The 16,680-nt window shown below is 62.8% G+C and overlaps 3 protein-coding genes across 4 annotated transcripts in view; 1 reads left to right on the top strand and 2 right to left on the bottom strand.

The window, feature by feature from the left end:
* Positions 1-1,126: 1,126 nt before the first annotated feature.
* Positions 1,127-3,371, top strand: TRAPPC2L (trafficking protein particle complex 2 like). The gene is made up of 4 exons (XM_029925012.1): positions 1,127-1,332; positions 2,252-2,339; positions 2,476-2,555; positions 3,162-3,371. The coding sequence occupies exons 1-4, from the start codon at positions 1,217-1,219 to the stop codon at positions 3,205-3,207; spliced, it is 330 nt and encodes a 109-aa protein (XP_029780872.1). The 5' UTR covers positions 1,127-1,216; the 3' UTR covers positions 3,208-3,371.
* A 2,926-nt stretch (positions 3,372-6,297) lies between these two features.
* On the bottom strand, positions 6,298-9,173 carry PABPN1L (PABPN1 like, cytoplasmic). 2 transcript variants are annotated; one of them, XM_029926177.1, is made up of 7 exons: positions 8,925-9,173; positions 8,494-8,632; positions 8,138-8,205; positions 7,627-7,733; positions 7,452-7,539; positions 6,782-6,921; positions 6,298-6,676 (listed from the first exon to the last, which is right to left on the bottom strand). In XM_029926177.1, the coding sequence occupies exons 1-7, from the start codon at positions 9,171-9,173 to the stop codon at positions 6,637-6,639; spliced, it is 831 nt and encodes a 276-aa protein (XP_029782037.1). In that variant the 3' UTR covers positions 6,298-6,636. The 2 variants fall into 2 exon arrangements, with proteins under 2 accessions (XP_029782037.1, XP_029782038.1); XM_029926178.1 differs by lacking the exon at positions 7,452-7,539.
* Positions 9,174-11,271: 2,098 nt separating this feature from the next.
* CBFA2T3 (CBFA2/RUNX1 partner transcriptional co-repressor 3) overlaps positions 11,272-16,680 on the bottom strand; it is an 80,267-nt gene continuing 74,858 nt past the window's right edge. The window contains exons 12-14 of the mRNA XM_029926086.1: positions 16,421-16,647; positions 14,650-14,704; positions 11,272-12,613 (exon numbers count right to left, since the gene is read on the bottom strand). Of these exons, the coding sequence (XP_029781946.1) occupies positions 12,432-12,613; positions 14,650-14,704; positions 16,421-16,647 (464 nt within the window). The 3' untranslated portion in view covers positions 11,272-12,431. The remainder of the gene's footprint in view (positions 12,614-14,649; positions 14,705-16,420; positions 16,648-16,680) is intronic.

The following is a 16,680-nucleotide window of genomic DNA, read 5'->3' as shown; positions in this document are numbered from 1 at the left end:
GGCGCCGGGGTGTGGTGGGGGCGGTGCGGGGAGAGGCGCCGCCCCGGCCCGGGTGCGCCGCCGCGGGAGTGGCAGCCCCGGGCGAGCTCGGCCCGGGACCCGGCTTCGGCCCGCCGGTCGGTCCGCGGGCCTGGCTGCCGCCCCGTCGCCCACCCGACCGCTCCCGGCCTTCCCTCCGCGCTGCAGCCATGGCGCTGTTTCCGAAGCTGACCGGATCGCGTCACGCCCCTACCCCCGTCTGTCCAGAGCCTTCTCGTGGTCTTCGGATAAAGTCCGAATGGTGGCTTCATGCCCCTCTCCCAAACCGCCCCAACCCAACGGAATCGCCTTGCAGCTTTCTCACCTCTGGGCCTTTGCACTTGGAGCGCTCCTCCCTCTTTCCCACTGCCGGCTTCTTACACTGGTCACCTTAGATTTCCTTCCTCCAGAAGGCTGTTTTCGAGTCCTAAGCCAGCTGAGTGGCCGGCCGCATGGTTTCATCCTGTATTCTTCTGTGTTTTCATAAGATCAGGCTTAGATGGTGACCTCAGGGAAGTTTTTCAAATGCAGACTTCTGTCTTAGCAGATGACGTGTTATCCAATGGTGGGTTTGCTGACTGCTCTTCACTAGAGGTTAATCCCATTAGGATAGAGAGAGCATTGTGTCTGTTATATCTGTGCAGCGCCAAGAGCAGGACAGAACCGGTGAATTGTGGCCTGTGGGAGCCCTGGGAAGACCCCATTAACCCCTGGGGTTAGAATGGTGAGAATTGGCCATGCAGAGATGAAGGAGGGTTTGGGCTGAGCCTTGACAGCCGTTAGCAGGAGGGCACCTGAGTGCCTCCCCCAAGGGGAAGAGGAAACAAACAGCCGTGTCCCGGGCTGGGGGTGGAGCACAGGCTAGGACTCCCGCACAGAAGGTCAGTGTTTGCAGTCAGGCTGTGCTCAGGCCCAGGTTTTCTGCCCGCCCCCCCTCCCCCCCGCCATGATGATGCCCCGTGCAGGCGGCAGGTAAACCTCAGGTTAGACGGGGCTCCCTGAAGGCGGTGCCCACCGCAGCTCAGAGAGGTCCACAGTAGGTTTTACAGAATGAGAACCTGCTTCCCCGCGGCCTTGTCCTCAGAGCCCGGGCACGCAGGGCCGGCCTCGGCACTCCAGCTGCCGACATCCTCTCTTGCAGAATTACCCCCTTTACATCCGCAGCGTTCCCACAGAGAACGAGCTGACGTTCCATTACATGGTGCACACGTCCCTGGACGTGGTGGACGAGAAGATCTCCGCGATGGGCAAGGCCTTGGTGGACCAGCGGGAGCTCTACCTGGGCCTGCTCTACCCCACGGAGGACTACAAGGTGTATCCTTCCCGCCCGCGGGTCCTCGTCCGCGGCCATCTGCGGACTCGGCCTCCGGCGTCCAGGTGTCCCGTAGGCTCAGGTGGTCTCGAAGGACATCGCTTGGACAGAGAGCGCTCTCAACCTGCAGAGAATTAGGGAAGCCTGGAGCTAATTATGACCTCACACTTTTTGTTACCTTAATTAGGAGGGTACGTGGGAAAAGCAAACGGGGCATGAATTTCCTGGGGCCGTGGCAGTCTGCACCTGTCCCTTGTCTGGTCTCCGGAAGAACCCGGAGGCCCCCTGTGCTGTGCCTGTGAGGACTCCGTGCTGTCTCGGCGGGGCCAGTGCCCCAGAGCAAGGACGGCAGTGCTGGATTGTCAGCAGGTCACTGTGAAATCTTGACCAGCCCCTCGGGACAAATGGCACGGACTCTCTGGAGCTCAGAGATGGTTCCGTGGGCAGTGCTATGGCTTGCCCTCCATGACACCTGCCGGGAGCCCCTGTCCCTCCCAGAGGAAGTGGCCCGGGAGCTGGGGGTGCCTTCGGTGGGGTCCGCCTGGTTCTTGGCCCTCAGGTTTTGCAGTTAGCTCTGCTGGGCCAGGACGTGACTGAGAACGAAGTTGAGGTGCCCCAGGATCTGGGCAGCCGGGCCCCCGAGCTCCGATCGCTGCCTGCCCCTTTGCTTCTCCTGTAACCCCCAGAAGCCACCCCGGGGAAGCACGCTGCCCCCTGGCATGGCCTGTGCGGTCCTATCCGGGTGTTGTGGGACAGTCCCCACCCGGGGCCCTTCCTGATGCTAGGCTGTCATAGTTTTCCCAAGTGGCTTTGGGGCCGAGGGATGCGCACAGCCCACCTTCCCCTCGCACGCCGTCGGCGGTGGCGCCACGCTTCATGCTGTCAGTTTCTGCAAAGCGTGTTCCCTAACCAGCTGTGTAGCTATGGCTACGTGACCAACTCCAAGGTGAAGTTCGTCATGGTGGTGGACTCCTCCAACACGGCGCTTCGGGACAATGAGATCCGCAGTGTAAGTTGGGGGCGGGGGCGGCGTGCCTGGGCTCCTGCGCTCGCTCTTTTCCACCTGGTTTCCAAACGCTGGGAAGCCAGAGTTTCGGCAGCAGCGGTGCATTCACGTGAACTCACGCCGCGGATGCTTGTCTCAGATGTTCCGGAAGCTGCACAGTTCCTACACGGACGTGATGTGCAACCCTTTCTACAACCCTGGGGACCGCATTCAGTCCAGGTGAGCGCGCCGCGTGGGGCCTGCCTCGCCCTCCGACCAAGGCTTTTCCCGTCACCGTCACATGGCTTCCGACGCGCAGCCTGGGGCCCGGGCCCTGCCCTCGCGGCCCCCCGCCTGTGCCCAGTAAGCCCTGGGCGCCTCCACGGGGCCCACGCACAAAGGCTTTGTCTTTGACGTTGAACTGGGGGCCGAGGAGATTGGGTCGATAGCTCTCAGTCGACGCAGACGTGATGTCGGGACGTCACCAAGGTGCTTTATAAAGAAGCATCCACGCGCACATTCCAGATCTGCTCCTGGGCACTCCTGACCTTCCCAGACCCGGTTCCCAGGGCTCCTAGGAGCCGGCAGGTGACCCAAGCCAAGCCCTTCCTGCGGCATCTTCCCTCAGGGCTGCGCAGGGCAGGGACCGCAGGGCAGGGACCGCCGCTGGCTATCCTGGGGAGGCTGCACCGCGGCCCTGCACCCCTTCCCAGAGGCCCGGCCGGGCAGGACCTCGGGGCATGAAGAGGCAGGAGGCTGGGTTTACCGCACTTTGGGGAGGGACTCCCCGATTCTGGGGATGCAGAGCCTGGTCTGCTTCTCCAAACCGGCCCGTTGTCTTTGCAGGGCCTTCGATAGCATGGTGGCCTCTCTGATGCCACAGGTGTGCTGAGCAAGGGCTCAGCGGCCGTCTCTGGAAGACCCTCGTTGTCTACGTGAGCCGTTGTCCGGATGGGCATTTATCACCCTGTGCCCCGTGCCCGTTCCTGAGTGTCCCCGCGGCTGGGGGCCAGGCCTCGGGCACGGGGCGTGGAGACTAAAGGTCTTCGGAGATCACGTGTGGCGTTTTCCTTGTGTCAGCACAGGTCAGGGGCCAGAGCAGGGTGACGGGCAGGGAGAGGGGGTGAGGGGGCCCTGCAGGGGCTCTGGCGGCGGGGTAGCAGAGACAGGAGGGGCTCTTGGCCGGCTCCAGTGGCTGACTGGGTGGGGTGGTCTGCAGGGGCTGGCCTGCTGTGTCCAGGGCCATGCCCAGAGAGGCCCCTGGAGAGCGCTCAGCTGCCGCCTGCTTTCTGAACACGGAGCAGGCACCACCTCCGAGTGCCTGTACTGGGGGAGCGAGAGGCGGTTCCTGATGGTTGAGGGCCAGGTTGGGTGGGCGGAGCCTCTGCTCGCCACCTTGCGTGCTGGGAGGAGGGTACTTGTGAGGAGGACCCAACCGGATCGGATTCCTGCCTTGGGCTTCCCCGCAGGCCTGCTCGCTCAAGTCCAAGTGACCGTCCTAACGGTTGACGGGTTGACTGTGACCCAGGTGACCGTGCCTTCTGGGCTCAGGCAGCCCAGGCTCCGGCACCCTGTTATCTGGCAGCGAGGACCTGCTGGGTCTGAGCCCCACTGTTGTCGGTGCCCTGAGGCGGCCGTGGTCCCTTCCTCCCTCCTCAGTGGCTCCAGAGAAGGGGTCAGACGAGGAGCAAGGCAGCCAGAGCCCCTGGGGAGCGGAGGAGGCCGTTAGCCCCGGGCTGGGTCCCGGAGGGGAGCCCCCCCTTCTAAGGACCGTGGGATTCCTTTCTCAATTACAGGAGGAGAGGGAAAGAACCCGTTCGCATGTATTAAAAACACCGATGCTGCAGGGGGGGCTGGAAGGGGCGGGGGCAGCCGCTGCTCTGAGCGCCTGGCGTAGCTGCCGTAGTTGCTCCTGCCCCAGTGTTACTGGAGACAGTTGGCTGGACAGAAGATAGTTCCTTCTGTCCCTTACACACAAGGGTAGGTAGTTAGGGGATGTGAGTGGGCGGTGTTGGGAGGGGCTTGCGGGAAGGATGCTTTGAAGGGGAGTTCAGCTAGCTTTTCTCTCTTCCTGCCTGCAACATGGATGTGATGGCTAGAGCTAAGGCAGCCATCTTGAGAGCATGAGGAAAAGATTCATCTCCTAAGGACGGAGAGCAGAAAGCTGGAAGGGACGTGGTTTTATTGACATAGGCCTGGCCTACTTAGAGTCAGCGTTTTGTAGAGGAAAATAAACCATCTTGTTGAAGCCACTGCTTTTTGACATTTCTGCTGGATGCAGCCACACCCACCCCTGCACGCACTTTACACTCACGAGTTTTCACCCACGCTGTTAAGCAGCATCCCCACTTGAAGTCTGAGAAAACCAAGGGTCAGAAGTAACGCGCTGCCAATAGAACTCTCCTGTGGCAGCTTCATACCGTCTTTCTGCATCTCTACCCAGAGGCCAGCCTCCTTGTGGGCCGCCTGCCTGCCTGTCCCGCAGCCCTAGCGCTGGGCCCCAGCAGGTGCGGCTCCCAGTCAGCCCTCAGACACTGCTGAGGTGGTGGTCTCTGTCCTCCCGTCCGCTCCATGGCTCGCCACTCAGAGCCCTCGCAGCCTGCGCGGCTGCCATGTCTGGAGTGCTCACCATCCTCCTTGCACCAGGGTCTGCCTGGGCCTGAGATCCATGGGAAACGGCGGCTCCTGGGCCCACTGTCTTCTCGGGGCGGCCACACAGAGGGGTCAGGGAAACCCTTCCGAGAAGGAGCCGGCCATGGGTAGAAGGATGCCAGCGAGACCGCGCAGAAAAGCCCGCATGCGCATGATGGAGCGCGTCGGGACGGTGGCACGTCCCCTGGCCGAGGAGGGGGACGCCCCTGGGGGCCGAGCAGGCGGGAGCTGGTGTCCTCTGCACGCTGCTACGTGCACTTCAGCCCAGGGAGCCATGTGCGGGTTGGCATCCCTCCTCTGCGCCCTCCTGACAGCAAGTGACCCAGGCCGTCCTCTGGGCGGGCTCTGGCCTGACACCCACCCCCTCCTACCTACCTTCTCATGGGGGCCGGGTGGGGGGAGAAAGAGCAGAGAAATGTCCTCCCTCCCGGTCCGGAGGCCAGAGTCCGAACTCAGGGTCAGCAGGGCCAACTCCTGGAGGCTCCCAGGGAGGGTCCGGCCTGCGCCTCCAGCCCCTGGCTGCCAGCGATCGCTGGGTTCCCTCAGCCTAGGAACACCTCACTCCAGCTCTGCCTCCGTCTCCACACTGTCTCTGCGTGTGTCTCCTTGGATTTAGGCCCCTCCCAGGTGATCTAGAATGGTCTGGACATCTTTAACTTCTCATCTGCAAAGACCCTTATTCCAAATAAGGTCACATTCATGGGTTCTGGAAATTAGGAGGTGGACATACCTTTTTAGGGGCACATTACTCGCCCCATCCAAGGGCCAGATTTGACCCCAGCTCACAGGGGAAGTGTGAACCTGACGTGAGGCAGCCAGAGACGTGGGTGGCCTACCCCGCTCCTCCCGTGGGCAGTAGCTCTGTCCCTGGCTTACGGGATTGATAGGTAAACACAACAAGGCTTGAGGGGTCCCGGAGGGGTTCTTTGGCAGTTCAAGGCAGAACCAAGTGTGTCTGCTTTCCCAGTCCTGCAGAGGGAAGGAAACACACCCCACCTTCCAGAGCAGGGTGTGGGCGGGTGTCTGCTCAGAGGGGCCGCAGTCCAGCGCCCAGCATGGGAAACCCCGGGTCCGTGCCAGGCATCCAAGGTGCGTGCCCTCCCTCGGTGCCTCAGGTGTCTGCCACCCGCTGTGGGGGGCCCACCCGGGAGGCCACCGGACCTGGGGTGGAGACGCAGCTGCAGCTGCCCGGTGGCACGGAGCAGGCTATGGGGCGGTGAGTTGGGACAGAGGCCAGCCTCGGACCATCACCGGCCTTTCTCCAGCGGCCTGCACCTGAGAAGGAGGCGAGTAAAGAGGAGGCCAGTTGTGTGCTCTTAAAAACTATTCAAATTTAATTTATGCTTTACCATTAAGACACATTTCTAATTTTCTTTAAAAGGACTTAGAGACCCCTGAGCCGACTCAGCGCCACCTGCCGGAAGCTTTGCCCATGCCTTCCAAAGCCCCTAGCGGCACCCGTGCCGGGCGCAGCCCCCATCCCCGTGCCCTGCTTCCTGCGGGACTTCTGGCCTTTTGGCTTCGGCTGCGGGGTCTGGGCCGCCGTGGGAGGCCCTGGAGGGTGAAGGGGACAGGGCCGTTACTCTGCGCTGAACAAATGGTCCCGCCCAGTGCACGACCGCTTACTCTTGACCCACCCCAGCCCCACTCTCAAAATCGGGTCCTCCCTTCAATACGGCGAATACCAAGGTGAGAACCTTCCACGGCCCCTGCATGGAGAGAAGGGAAGGTGAGCTCGGCCCCGCCCACCGCATTCCCGGCCCCGCCCACAGGCCCCTCCCGGGCCCCGCCCACCGCCCTCGCACCACGCCCACCGGTTCCGCCCTCGAGGTCTGAAGCGGGCCCCGCCCTGGAGGCTGCTGCGGGGGAACGGTCCTCTGGTGCCTGGTTGTCCTCGGAAGCCCCCGCGGTCCGTAGAGCTGATCCCCGGCAAGTTGGTCCTTTTGGGCAGCACCTGGAACCACAGGCTGAGTCTGAGACCACCCTGTCCTTGAACCCGTCTCCCCAGCGCAGCGGAAATCCAGCCCAGGGCAGAGCCCAGGGCTAATGCTGCCTCCAGGAAACCTTGGGTTTCTCAGCTGCAGGCTCCTAGGCAGGTGTGCACAGGCTCCAGTGCCCTCCAGCCCTCGAACCGGTAATTACAAACCCGCAGCTCCTGGGCATGGAGCTAGGGGCCTCAGACCCTAACCTGTCTCCTCCCACCCTTCTCAAAAGTACCACTTAGGCCTCAACTGCCCAGCCCCCGTCAACCCAACATCTTCCAAGGGTCCAGCTGGGGAAGGGAGCCTCCCAAGGCCCCATCCAGTCCAGAGGCACCCTTACCCTGCCCGTGGCCCAGAGACGTTCCCAGAGATACCTGGGGGCTGGGGCAGGGTCGGCTGGGGCAGCTTTGTGTCCCAGCTTCCCTGCGCCTGCGTTCCCTGGCTCCTCAGGGATCAACGGCTTAACGCGGAGAAGCTCAGAACCGACTCGTAGGGGACGCACCTTGATGACTCGGCCCCGGAAGATGCTTTGGTCCAGCTCCACTGCGGCCTGGGCGGCGCTCTCCGCAGCAAACTCGATGTAGGCGTAGCTGGGGTGGGCGGACTGGGCGGGTGAGGGCCACCCTGGGGCCTCCTCCCCGAGCCCCCCCCACCCCCATGGCCTGCCCGGCACTGACCCCTTGGGGTGTCCAGAGAACTTGTCACAGAGGATGGTGACCCGGTGGACCTCCCCGCAGGGGTTGAAGTAGGCTTCTAGCTCCTCAGCCGTGCCCCCGTAGTCCACCTGCCACAGGGTGGGCCCTGCTGTGGGGGCTCCCACAGCACATCTTCTTGGGCGACTGGGCCCCGGGTGGGGGTAGTAGCAGAGGTCTCCATCCCCCACCTCTGTTGGGGGTGGACTTCGCCACGTGTTAGGCAAAGCCCCAGGTTTATTGGGCCTGTCCCGAGAGCATGTGGCTTTTAAAAGCGGAATCTGTTGCCAATAATTGGCCCACTGGAGATTTCAGGTGAGAACCCTGAACCCCGGGTCATGCTGGGAAAGCAGAGTGCGAGGCCGCAGGGCCCAGGTGTCCCTGGCTTCTCCCCTCCTGGCCCTGGGTCTCTTCCTCTAGCCCCAGGGCCAGGAGGGGGGGGGCGGGCCCCGAGGGCCCACCGCAGGGGCCCCATCGTGCCCCTTCCCTGACTCACATTCCCCACGTAGATGGATCTGTGGTCTGACTCCACCTGCTCCACGGGGGGCCCAGGGCAGGTGCAGCCTACAGAGAGGGGGGCCTCAGGAGGGGGGTTCCTGGCACGTGCCTCACATTTGTGGCTTATTCCTCTCTGCTTGCGGGAAGAGGGCCACCCCTTGGGGCTATTCTAGAAGGGCCTCTGGCAGGCCCGACGCAGAGACCCCCCATGCCTGTGAGCTGGCACTGTGCCCGCTGCAGCTGGGGCCCGCCCGGATTACAGAGAGGACACTCAGAGCCGCGCGCACCAGGACTGGTGGCACCCCCCTCCCCCCACAACCACGGAAGGGGCCGGCCTGGCCTACTGGCTCCTACCTGCCTCGGGGCTCAGCAGCTGCCTGGCCAGTGGGGCCTCAGCCCCCTCCTCGTCCCCGGCCTGGCCCCGCACCCCGGGCGGCTCCCGTCCTTGGGCCTGCTCCATAGCCCACAGCCGCAGTTTGATGGCCTCCAGCTCCTGCCAGCAGGATCCCAGATTGAGCCCTGAGGCAGGATGGCCCCTAGGCTCCTCTTGAGGGAGGGTAGAGGGGGGAGCAGGCCTGACCGTGCCTGTCCACAGCGTCACTGGCTCCTCAGGGACAGGCTGGGGGTCCTGGAACGGGACCGGGGAGGCCATGCGGACAGCCTTGCAGCGGTGGGCAGCCCCACTACCCTCTTCCAGGCAGGGGGACCGTGGCCTGGGAGAGGTCGGAGCTGTAGCCATCGGTCCCGTTGAGTCCAGGTGCTGGCAGGGCCCCACGTGGTGTTACCTGGTCAGGTTCCGGGGACTCGGCCAGGTTCTCCCCCTCCAGGAGAGACAGCGGGAAGCCTGCATCTTCCGGATCATCCTCTGCTTCCCCTGGCTCCTCCTCCTTCCCGCCCCCACCCCCTGGCTCTGGAAGGGGCTTCTCAGCCCTGCTCCAGGCCCCCCAGCCCTGGGCCTCAGGGTCCGAGGAAGCCCTTTGCAGCCAGGCCTGGGTCGGGGGTGGGAAGAGAGTGTGGCTGAGGATGGGCCACATGGGCGGGTCAAGGGGCAGGCGGCCAGGCCTCCTCGCTCACCTCCACGCTAGCACCTGCCCTCAGCCACCCAGGGTTTTAAGCCCCTCCCCAGGCCAGCTGCTCCCACTAGAGGGCCGTCGGCTCCAGCTCTGGGCCAGCCCCTTCTTCACCCAGGCAGGCCCCCAGGACACTGGCGCTGGAGACAGCCACGAGCTCCACGCTCACTGCACCTGCTCAGAGTCCCAGGCCACGGGAAGGACAGCATATAGAAGGGGTGCTTCCTGGGGGAGGCAGTGTTGGGGCCGGCCTACGGGGACTGGTCAGGCAGAGCTGGGGTGGAGGATGGCGTGGCCCGCGGGCCCAGCGAGAGACCTAGAGCGAGGAGGGCAGGGTGTGTGTCACAGGGCAGAGGTCTGGGTTCCCCACGGACACACCGCTCTGGGCCAGCTCGTAAGTGGGGCCACTCACACGAGGCCACAAACCCTGGCCGGATCTGGGATGGACCCTGGAGGCTGCTGGTCGAGTCTCCGGCTTCTGTGCGCCTCTGCACACTTCTCAATCTCGCCCCTGGAGGGCAGCCGTGGGCCTTTGTCCCCAGGTGCTCGCTCTCCATCGGTCCTCACCAGAGGCTGCTCTGGCCTCAGCCTGGCTCGGCCAGGCGGAGCTCCTGCTTCGTGTTTTCTGACTTTGTGCTGTGTTCATGGGGGGTGCCTCTGGGCACGTTTGCCCACTCCAGCCCAGAGCCCCCTCCAGGCCTTAGCCGGGAGGTCCACGCTGGACCAACTGGGGTCTCTTCCCAGGGAGCCGGTCAGTGTGGCCCTCGAGCAGGGACAGCTGGGGGTGGGGGTCACTTGTGGCTGCAGCTCCTGCGCTCTGACGCGGCGGGCCCCTGCCCCCGGGGCCCGAGCTCCCTTCCCTCCCTCACCTGGCTCCGCTCTCCTACTTCCAGGGCAGTCTGTAGGCCTGGGGGATGTGAGACCTGCTGTGGCTCACGTGCACTAGCCGCCCAGCTGCCACACCTCTGCAAGGGCCAGCACCTGGCCCGCCACACCCCCTCTGTTCCAGGCTCCACACAGCCACGTGCACTTACATGGACAAGACTCCAGGGGGCCTTGTTGCTACTGCAACGCTGTTTCCAGGAAGCCTTCCTGATTGCTCCTCCTTTCCCCTGTGGCCATGGCACCAGGCCTTCCCCTCCGTCTGTAGAGTACACTTCTCCAGGTCTCCCCAGGCCAGGGTGCCTCAAGGGCAGCATCCGTGTCTGTGCCGAGGACGGGGCCCCCGCCCAAAGCTGGCTGGGGGAGGACGAAGTGTGGCCCCTGCCCATCTTTCTCCTGTAACTCGAGGCAGTCAGGTCCCCTCCCACCTGCAGGTCCCAGGCCCCTTCCTTCACCTCCACGTGGGAGGCAGAGCACCACAGTGGCCGTGTCCAAGCCAAGAGCCGGCTGGACTCAGGCCGGGCCCCCAGCCAGCCTCCCTCTGAGCTCCGGTCTCTGCAATGGAAAAACGCTGTCACCCAGCTCTCGCTGAAACCGCTGACACACCAGGACCGGCTGGGGTTCCCGCCAGCCGCCTGGCGTGGAGACAGGCTTGCCCCCATGCTGGCCTTTCCAATGACGCCTTTCAAAATACATCATGTCCCAAGCCTGGGCTCGAGTATTAATAACAGCCCTGCCTCCCAGGGGCTGCCAGCAATCCAGGAGCACAGTCCTGGGTGTCCGAGTCCGGCAAGGACCTGACCTGGGGGCCAGGACACCATGGCTTTGACCCCTGGGCTCCTGGGGGCTGAGGTGTCCTCTCCCTCGGTGTCCACCCTTAGGGTCTCATGGGAGGTGTCTAGCACTGCCACGGGCAGTGGGGTTTGGGGTCCCTGAAGCCATGGGTGTTACCTGGGGTCCAAGGTCATCCAGATCATCTAGAGGACACAGCCTTTGAAATTTCACCCCACTTGGCAAGAACACGGGAGGCTGTGGGTGAACCCCACCAGGAGGTCCACTCCCGTCCACACCCCAACTCAGGCCGCCCATTTGTTCCCCCCACAGGGCAGGGCCTGGCCTCTGGCGCTCGACCCCGGCACACGCCTGGTGAGTAAACACCGGAGCCAAGGGGAGGCACAGCCCCGTGATGGCAAATGTTGCTTTATTGCAGACACGGATAACGGACGTGACCTGAGTCGTGACGTCTTGCAGTACCCAGGTCAGACAAAGCACATCAGGGGACACGCGGCGGGGACGGCATGCCACGGGCCCCGCGGTGCTGAGGAAAACCCGTTACAGGAAAATGCACCAACATTTGGTCCAACTCCTTTTGGGGAGTTAAAAAAGAAGAGGAAAATCCGTCCAGTCCCCAGGAGGCTGTGGGTGGCCGTGCCCCGGCCCGTGGAGGCCGGTGTGTCCAGGGGGACAGCAAAGGCGCCCCCGCCTCTGTTCCCATATGTAAGAAGCTCCAGTTTGTGTCCGGATGCATTACTGCTGCGGGGGTCCTCAGGGTGGCACTCCAGGGGCTAGCAGAACGGGAACCAAAGGAATAGAAAGCATGCACGATGGAGTTTTCTGGAACTGGTGGGAGCAGATCGGTGCTGCGCAGACGCTGGCCCTCTCTGGGGGTGCAGGGGTCACGGCGCCCCCAGCCCAGCTCCTTGTGCTGCTTTCTCCTGCAGCCTTGACAGCAGGACCACCGGGTGGGGTCCCGGTCTCACGTTGGAAAATGCCCCTTGTGGCATGGGGACCGGGGGCGGGGGTTGAGCCTCTAGTGTCCAGAGAACACCCCCCCAATCAACCAAGTTCCGCTGTCCGGGTCTGTCCCCCCAGGATGGAAGGCGGGAGAGGGCAGGCAAGCCACAGGCACCTGGGGAGAACCTGAGCCCCAGGAGCGCTGGGTGCTTTCTCCCCGCCTCCCCTCTCCTGAGCACACCTCCTCTAGGCGGTGACCCCCAGAGACAAGGACAGGAGAGGGCAGCCTGCCCCACAATGCTGGGGTCTTGCCAGGGAATGTGCTCACCCTGACTGGTGGCCTTGGTCACAGGGCCCCTGAGCAGGTGTGTGGGCCACCTCCCAATGAGCACTCCTGGCCCATGGCCACCACACTTGCCAGGCGGGCCCAGACTGGCCAAAGCTATTGCTGCGACGTTGGTCCAATCTACTCACACTGCCTGCAGCACGTTAGCTGTCCCTGGAGCAGGCCTGGACCAATGAGGCGCTGGGGGAGGCCGGCTGTGCCCACAGGCAGGTTCCTTTAGGGCAGTTAAGGTCACGGGGAGATCCAAGTGCCCTGTAGCTTTAGAACACTGAGGGACGTGGTGATGCTGCTCTGGGTTCGGTGGACAGAGGGGTGCCCAGGGCAGATGGACTGAGGCCTGGCTGTGTAGGTTCGATTGGAGAAGACAGATCCATGTGTGGCGTGTATAGGGGTGAATGGTGGAGAGACAGGTGGTGATTAAGTGAAAGTATGAATTGGGGAGGGTGGGTTCAAGTGACAGCTGGGAGAGAGTAATGGATGGACACATGGGCGGGTGGGTATTTGACTGAATGGGTGAGTAAGTGGGTGCAGGAGTGGGTGAAGGATGGATTGGGAGACGGGTGGATGGATGTGTGGATGGGGGCGGGTAGATGGGTGGATGGATGGATGGCCAGACGACTGGATTGGTCGGAAGAGTGAGTTGATGAAAGAAAAGAATCATGAAACAATTGTAGGTTGATTGGGGGGATGGGCAGAATAATGCAGACATGCTGGCTAGAGTAGGCGGGAACAGTGAAGGCGAGGCGGGAACAGTGAAGGCGAGGCGGGAACAGTGAAGGCGGGTGGGAACAGTGGAGGAGCTGTCCTGTCATTTGCGGACACACTTGGGAAAACCAGCAGATAGGAGAAAGTTGGGGCCTGTCCCGATCCCTCTCCACCACTGTCACTGGGATGAAATCAAACCCAACACCTCCTGGCCCCTCTCCTCTCCGTCTCCTGCCACTGAACCTCGAGGGGCTCTGATGAGGGGCCCCGCCTGGGGGCCCCCAGGGAAGCCTGTTGCCTGGGCGTCTAGCTCCTCTTGCCCTATGGCCCTGACCCCCCCTGGACCCCCACCGCCTCCTTTGGTCCCGGTGAGCTGTGGGGATGGGACCCTCCATTTAGATGGAGTCTGGGGGGTGCTCACCTGTTTACACATGGGAGGAGGCACTGTCACCCCCCGACATCACCTGGGGACGGCGACATGTCCTAGGATGGGAAGCAGATGGAGGAGGGGGTGGGAAAGGCCGCAGGGTCACACTGGGGGTGGAAGAGAGGGTCTAGGTACCAGCGTCCATTCCATTGTCCCCTCACCCCCTATCTGGCATATGTGGCTTGGCTCTGTGGACCGGGGAGCCCGGGCTGCCACCTGGCCTGCCGGCCTCACTCCGCCTTCCTGGGGCCTCAGAACGGCAGAGGTGCTGCTCTGGTTGGATCCGGGGGGTGGGGAGGGGGCCCTAGGAGCGGCCGAGTCTCCCTGGGCTGCTGGGCCACCTGCGTGTCTAGCCCGGGGGGCTGGTGGGAGGGAGCCCCTCGCACGGGGCACCGCTGGGCTGTGGCTCATCAGCTCGGGCGGTGGCAGGGAAGGAGGGCCTCTGAGCGGAGAGCAGGAGGCTCTATGTGCCCGTGGGGGCCCCTCCGCCTGAGAGAGGCAGGCGCCCACCCCGTGCTCTGCTGCCAGTCCGGCTCCTGATGTGGACCCTCCACCTGCCCTCCCCCTCCCCCAAAGCCATCCATCCGCGTTTGGTTCCACTGTGAGGTCTTTGGCTGAATGGGGCCTGAGCACAGGAACTCCCGCTCCTAAGGCCGAGAGGGAGCCCCTCTCTGCCTCAGGCCCCCCTGAGAGGGAGGAGCTACCGAGCATTTGCCAACAGGGCACTTTCCAGGGCCCCCCCCCACCCGCTGGCTGCAGGCCTCAGCTTCCCCGCTGCAAGCCCCCTACCCCACCTGGCTTCAGTCCCCCATCCCGGGATGCTCTCAGCCTGCAGGGGTCCATCGGGCAGCCTGTGCTTAGCCCCCAGGCCAGGCTGCTGCAGCCCGTGAGCATGGCTTCCCGATGTGTGGGATACGGGGCTGGGAGCCGCACTGGGAAGACGCTGGAGAGTGACTGACGTCTCCCCAACAGCTAGGGTGGGAGGGGCTGCCCATCTGGGCCCCTCAGCCTGCGCTGTGGCTGTGGCGCCACCGGCTGGCCAGCATGCTTTCTCTGATGTGTCTGCTTGTCCCCAAAGGGGGACCTTGTGAGGGGAGGCCAACAGGCTGGCACCTCCGTGCCCACCTCAGCCCAGCAGCCTCAGCCCAGTCCTGACGTCAGGGCCGCGAGTCCTCAGGGCCTTTGGTCTGCTCACCCAGAGCCCCGTGCACCCAAGACAGATGCAGCCACTCAGCAGCACAACCTCAGGGACAGGGGCCGGAGCCCTGGCCTCCACGGCGCATGTCCGAAACCAGCTGTAAGCGGCCTGACGCCCGCCAGAGAAAGTCGGAAGCCTGGACACCTACGGCAGCCTTCCACGGCCTCAGCGAGAGCCCAGATCCCAGACTCGTCCTTGCTTTTCTGAAACCCACGAAAGCAAACCTCTGAGAGGCTCACAGACCCGTGGCTGGAGCCTGGGGAAATTTCTGGCAGATAAGATGGGTCTGTCTCGACTTTGGGAACTGGGTTCTGCTGCGAGGCGGGGTGCGGGGCGGCACCCGGCCTGTCGGTACGGGACGACAGATCCGTACAATCTGACCAACTCACAGCAAACAACCCCGCGGCTCCCCGCCGGAACACGGCTCCGATTTCCTCGAACACCTATTTCCTAAACTTTCTATGCTTCCGTGGCTTCTCGTTTATTTGGCAAACATCCCTTCTTTATTATCATCACCACGAACATCATTATTTGGACCTCTGCAAGGACTATATACATTCACATTAACGTATTACACCACCGACTTCTTGCCTCTGGGCGGGGCCCCCAGGAACCCCCATTTCAGTAGCTGGTCACTCCCTGTATTGCACTCCAGTCCTGGGATTTCTCACAGCGATGCAGGAAAATGCCAGATCGTGGGCCGCGTCTGCTGTTTGTCCTCCCGCTGAGTACCCGAGAGGCGTGCCTTGCTCCTTCATTACCTCCTTGAGATCATGGGGGCGGCCAAGTGGGGGGAGGGGACAGGGCTGGGCTGGGGCGGGAGAGACCACCGCCCCCAGGAGCAGCTGGGCAGGAACGCAGGGGTGCGTACAGCCGACTGAGCCTCTGGCAGGTGCGCTGAGGGCAGACGCTTCTTGTCTGTAGTTTTTCTTCTATTTCTGCAACGGTGTGAAGAGGGGAGCAGGTGCGGCGGGTTCCAGGCGGCCGCGTGGGGCGGGGGAGAGGTAGCGGAGGAGAAACGGAGAAGCAGGAGTCAGAAGGCCCAGTTGCTGTCTCCTGATGCTTCGAAAAGCAGTCAAGAATCAACCCAAAAGATTGTCACAGTTTTGTTTCGGAATTTTTCTCTCCTGGGAAGGACACGTTAGTGCTTTCTCACAAGTGGAAAACGTGTGATGTGATGAAAATTCGCAGAGGGCGTGCGGACAGACGGGGGTGCCCCCCACGGGTGTCCACGCGGAGGCTCTGCCGTCGAGGAAGAGAAACACGTCGCTTCTTGTCGGTGGCGCCCCCTGCCCCCCGCCCCCAAACACAGAATCAAGGCGAGAGGACAGGATGACAGACGAACAAATCCAGGAGCGGGTCACACCGTGGGGAAGATACTTTGGCAGAGACGAAAACATTTTGGGGTTTGACTTTTTGTGTTTGCTTTTTGGATCTCCTTCGGAGCAGAGGTGTGTCGGCGTCCTTGGCTGGCTAGCTGGCAAGGTAGTTGACAGGTACGCTTGCTTCCCGTTTTTAAAAAACTTTTTGGATTTCTACTTAAAGCCGAAGAGTCTGACATTAAAACGAAAAAAAAAAATCTGAAACCAAAATATGTTTCTTGAGTTGGAAATTGAAATCTTTTTTACCGTCTTCATCACATTGGCCACACGCCCCCGGGGTGGCTTCTGTGTCACGGTGGCTCAGACCTCCAGCGATAAAATGACGATTTCCTGTTTCCCTTTTTAATGGGGACGGGGACAAAACCCCGTTTTCTGTGTCCATTTCTGAGTAGTTCTGTTCCACAAAACCCCCCAAAATTCTTCACCGAAAATATAAGCCACTGAACAATTAGATTTTTTTCATTAAAGAGAAAGTGTGTCAAAGTCACAGAGACAGGAGGATGGGCGTGCATGAGGGTGGCGGGCAGAGCCGGGCACGCGGGCCACGGCCACGGCGCCCTGCTGGCTGAAGCTCAGCGGGAGGTCTCTGCGGAGCTCGAGGTCAAGGCGGGGGCGCCGCCAGGTTGCTGAGGAGGTTGCGTTGATGCAGTTTGTGTCGGTTCCATTTTCTTTTGGAGAGAAGCAGCAGCAGCAGTGTCCGGCTCCCAGGGGGCCGGAGCCGGTGGGCCCGGAGGGTGTGGTGGCCGAGGGGTCGACGGCCGGGCCTGGGGGTCAGCGGGGCGCGGCGTCCAGGGGCC

The sequence above is a fragment of the Suricata suricatta genome, chromosome 16, assembly GCF_006229205.1.
Source record: "Suricata suricatta isolate VVHF042 chromosome 16, meerkat_22Aug2017_6uvM2_HiC, whole genome shotgun sequence".
Lineage (NCBI taxonomy): Eukaryota > Metazoa > Chordata > Mammalia > Carnivora > Herpestidae > Suricata > Suricata suricatta.
This window is presented reverse-complemented; position numbering and strand designations above follow the sequence as displayed.